The sequence below is a fragment of the Helianthus annuus genome, chromosome 9 (genome assembly GCF_002127325.2).
Source record: "Helianthus annuus cultivar XRQ/B chromosome 9, HanXRQr2.0-SUNRISE, whole genome shotgun sequence".
Taxonomy (NCBI): Eukaryota; Viridiplantae; Streptophyta; class Magnoliopsida; order Asterales; family Asteraceae; genus Helianthus; species Helianthus annuus.
This window is the reverse complement of record NC_035441.2, coordinates 11,608,175-11,612,628: the sequence shown is the minus strand read 5'-3', so window position 1 is coordinate 11,612,628 and position 4,454 is coordinate 11,608,175. Positions and strand designations below refer to the sequence as shown.

Genomic DNA, 4,454 nt, shown 5'->3' with positions numbered 1-4,454 from the left:
TCATTGACAATTAATAGGATGTGTGAAAAAGTAACCAAAACGTAAACGTATAGGGCAATGAGGGGCTTATCAGATGGAGCCATTTTCAGACGTATAGGGCAATGAGGGGTGTATAGTGTTAGGGGATGTGTGGATAAATTAAGGAGGATGTGTGGATAACCAAAGCCTTATATTATATGTCCATAAAAAACACAGTTTTAGCAGATAACACCTATAAAATCAAGATAATATAAACAATAATGTGAATGGTGATCACGTGTAATCAATCATTTTCATGGAAGGTTAGGTATCCTCTTTATCTTTATGATCTTTGTCTTTTTTATTATGCAAATGAACACTTTTTTCCCCAACCCATCATAAAGTTTATCAAGACCAAATTGTTGTCTTCTTAGTATACACTCTTTTGGATTCTTAATTTTTTTTAAGTTTATACCAAACAATAAAGCTTTCATTTTGTTCGATCCATCAAGCATTCCTTCAATTCAATGGCTTCTAATTCAGCGTCATCAGTTCAAAAGAGCTTCAAGTATGATGTATTTTTGAGTTTCAGGGCTGAAGACACCCGTAAGACCTTTGTTGATCATCTCTATCTTGCTCTTGTCAATAAAGGCATTGTTACTTATAAAGATGATGAAACAATCAAGAAAGGGGAAAGGATCAGTGAACAGCTCATCAGATCCATTGAAGACTCCAGATTTTACATCATTGTATTCTCCAAGAACTATGCGTCTTCATCATGGTGCTTAAACGAGCTCGTGGAGATTATGAAGTGCCAAAACACAACCGAGCATACAGCTTACCCCATCTTCTATGATGTGGAACCCACCGAAGTGCGCCACCAAAGTGGGGCATTTGGGGAAGCCTTTGCAAAACTTGTTGCCAAACATGAAAAGGGTAGCGGGATGTTTTCCTTCTTGAAATTGTTCACAAGGAAGAGGAAGAGGACGTCTGAAGAAGTAGATCTGGTAACATCTTTATCATTGCATGTGTAGTTGCTCTTTGTAAATTACTCTTGTTTTAGAGTAGAAGTTTCTTGATTTGATAATATTAACAAAGTTTTGCACTTTTTCAAACAGGACAAGGAAGAGGATGTTGGAAGATGGAGATATGCTCTAACTGAAGCAGCTGGCCTGGCTGGGATGGAGTTGAAGAACACGTTCAATGGGTACATCCTTCACTTCTGTTTCTTATAAGACCATGCGTAGTCGTTGGGGTGAATAATGCCCCACCCTAGGGCGTTTTGCTCCATGTGGCAGCCCAGTCAGCAATGGGGCATTAGGCGTTTTTACAAAAGAGGTGTAGTGGGCACGTGGGATTATGGGGCATTATGTTTTTAATAAAATAAAATAAAATAAAAAGAATTTAATAAATGTTATTGGACAAAACAATGCAAGCTCAAATCTGATTGGACAAGATCTCCCCCATTTGACGTGATTTATAAAACGCCTGCACAAAAAAATTGCCAATCACGCCCATGCGTAATGGCTAGGGGCGATATTGGGGGTGATTCAGCACAAAAAACACCCCTTTGGGCAACCACTACGGGTGGTCTAATCAGTGTTTAATAGGGACATGAATGTCATCTTATGTTTCATACGGGATTCTGGGTAATTGGATTTTCTTTAACACTCAGGCATGAAGCAAAATCTATCCAACAAATTGTTGAAGAGGTTTCCCTAAAGCTGTATCCCTTTAATCCGAGAGTTGATGGGAAGTTAGTAGGCATGGAAACTCGGGTGAAGAATGTGGTTCTATCTTTAGATATTGATACTAATGACGTCCGTCTGATAGGGATCAAGGGGATGGGAGGTGCTGGGAAAACCACTTTGGCGAGGGCTGTTTTTGATCACATATCCTTTCGGTTTGAAGGTAAAAGCTTTGTCGAAAATGTAAGAGAAATTTCCAAAGATTCTGGTTTGAAGGAGTTGCAAAGACACGTCCTTTCAACTGTGTTAAATGATCAAAGCATTTTTGTACCAAGTGTTTCTGATGGAAAAAATATGATGAAAAAGATAATGGGTAGTAGGAAGATTCTTTTAGTTCTAGATGATGTGGATCATATAGACCAGCTTGAAGCGTTAGCAGGTGAGTCTACTTGGTTTAAACTGGGATGTAGAATCATCATCACAACAAGAGATGAGCAAGTGTTGAAGGCCCATCGAGTGAACTTTATTCATGATGTCAATCTCTTATCAAATAAGGAAGCAATTTGCCTCTTAAGTAGGTATGCATTTGGGAGAGAGATTCCAAATCAAGGGTATGAAGAGCTATCAAGAATGGTTATACATTATGCTGCTGGCCTTCCATTAACAATCAAACTCTTGGGTTCTTTTCTTTATGGTAGAATTGAGGGTGAATGGAAAGATACCATTAAAAGACTAAAAACAATTCCGTTGAAGGAAACTCAAGAAAAACTAGAACTAAGCTATAATGCTCTAGAGAATGATCAAAAAGAAATATTTCTGGATATTGCTTGCATACTGAAAGGTAAAAGGAAGAAGAAAGCAATCAGAATACTTGAAAGCCGTGGGTTTTGTGCTCAGATTGCTCTAAGAGTTCTTGAACAGAAATCCTTGATAAGTATATCCAAGGATAAAGAAAGATACTGTTATGTTAATGTTCACTTTAATGACGTTGATGTTGTTGAAAGGTTGCTCTTGCATGACCATATAGAAGAAATGGGCATGAATATTGTTAGGCGTTTGCACCCTCATGAGCCTAAGAGACATAGCCGATTATGGATTAAAGAGGAAATTGAAGATATACTGGTCAATGAATTGGTAGCAATCGAGTGTATATAAAAAATTGGAAAACTAGAACACTTTTATTTGTTATGGCAAAAATTTCATATGAGCTTTTTCTATTTACAGGGTACTGAAGAAACACAAGGTATAAAGCTGAAGTATACAGGTCTTCATCCAACGATTATTGAGAAAGGTCTTAGAAAGATGAAAGAACTTAGATATCTTTACGTGGATACCATATATGATTCGAGGATAGTTGGTGAAGTTAGCCAACACTTACCAGATTCTTTACAATCTCTATGTTGGAAATCATACCCTTTTCAGTCTTTACCTGAATCGTTTCAAGGATATAAGCTCGTTAACCTTCAAATGGCTGGGAGCAAAATATCTAAACTCTGGGAAGGGGGAGAAGGAAAGGTAGAACAATGGTTGATTTGTTGTTTTGCTTATGCTTAATGCATATAATGTTATATTTTGTCTGATATGCATCCTTTTTTCCCTTATGACAGGTTCTTAATAATCTTAAATTCCTTGACCTCCATAATTAGGAGTTCTGGGGAACCACTACCCCCATCGGAAAAAAAGCTTAAGAAGCATCCTTCTTTTGGTGCTGGTCCCTTAGCCAAGTTATAATTGATTACCGAGTTCCATTTTGAATGTTTTTATAATGAACCTCTACCTTCATCTAACGGAAATGTTGAGAAGCTTTCTTTTGGTCTATGTGCTTGTACAAACTTTAAGTGTTTTTCTTCAAGTATTTGTGCTTTACAACATGTACGAGAGCTTACACTTAAAGGCAGTATTCCGAAGGTGCCCAAGGATCTTTACCAGTTACTACATCTAGAGAAGCTAATTTTATTAAAAATGACAGAGATTGAGCATCTTCCGGATAGCGTTTGTATGTTGCAACATCTGAAATATCTTGAACTTAAATCTTGTTGGAATTTGGAGCAGTTACCGGATGATCTTAGCAGATTGGAGTGTTTAGAGGAGTTGCACCTAACAGATTGTAGATCCTTACAAGATGTCCCAGACAGTATCTGTAAGATAAAAAGTTTAACATTTCTAAATCTCTCGGGTTGTTTTTTAGTTGACAAATTGCCAAAGGAACTTGGGTGTATAGAACGTTTGAAACAGTTAATTATAAGCGGTACAAACATCAGTCGTCTTCCACAGAGCATTTTTCAATTGAAAGGTCTGCATATTTATGGGTCCTGGAGGGAGCTTGAGTCGTGTGGTTTTACAACCTGGGTTGAATCCCCAGATTACGCATCTGAGTACTACGTAAAGCTGTGAATAAGACAGGCACTTACAACATGAATATCTTAAGTGATGATTTTGAATTCAGGAAGAAGTATATACAAAGTCCAGTGACATTTTGTTATATTGTTTCATTGATTTGAATGTTTTAATTGTTTTGTCGTCCAAACATTTGGTATAGTCATGGTTTGATATGGAGCCTTATTTCCTATGACTTTGACATTATGTTATATTCGACTAATAAAGTTTATTTGGATTATTTGTGATGTTTTGGAAGCATCTTGCTCCTCAAGCTGGTCCGTGAAAGGTCTTGGGTCAGGTTTAAAAACCATATATATCCTTTATATTTAATTTATTTTAGCAAGGAAAATAGAACATAATTTCTATTCCTATTATATCAAATCTACTGGGAATTAATTGTCACACCCCGATTTTCGATTTATGCGGAAG

General features: G+C 37.0%; 1 protein-coding gene across 1 annotated transcript; it reads left to right on the top strand.

Annotated features, from left to right (window-relative positions):
* The first annotated feature begins 385 nt into the window (after positions 1-385).
* On the top strand, positions 386-4,202 carry LOC110874099 (TMV resistance protein N). Its single transcript, XM_022123003.2, has 5 exons — positions 386-965; positions 1,077-1,165; positions 1,634-2,780; positions 2,871-3,161; positions 3,254-4,202. The coding sequence occupies exons 1-5, from the start codon at positions 486-488 to the stop codon at positions 3,290-3,292; spliced, it is 2,046 nt and encodes a 681-aa protein (XP_021978695.2). The 5' UTR covers positions 386-485; the 3' UTR covers positions 3,293-4,202.
* Positions 4,203-4,454: the final 252 nt, after the last annotated feature.

Coding starts and splice junctions, on each gene's coding strand:
- LOC110874099 (XM_022123003.2), top strand. CDS start 486: ATGGCTTCTAATTCAGCGTCATCAGTTCAAAAGAGCTTCAAGTATGAT. Junction 1,166..1,633: donor TTGAAGAACACGTTCAATGG/GTACATCCTTCA, acceptor TTTAACACTCAG/GCATGAAGCAAAATCTATCC. Junction 3,162..3,253: donor GGGAAGGGGGAGAAGGAAAG/GTAGAACAATGG, acceptor CCCTTATGACAG/GTTCTTAATAATCTTAAATT.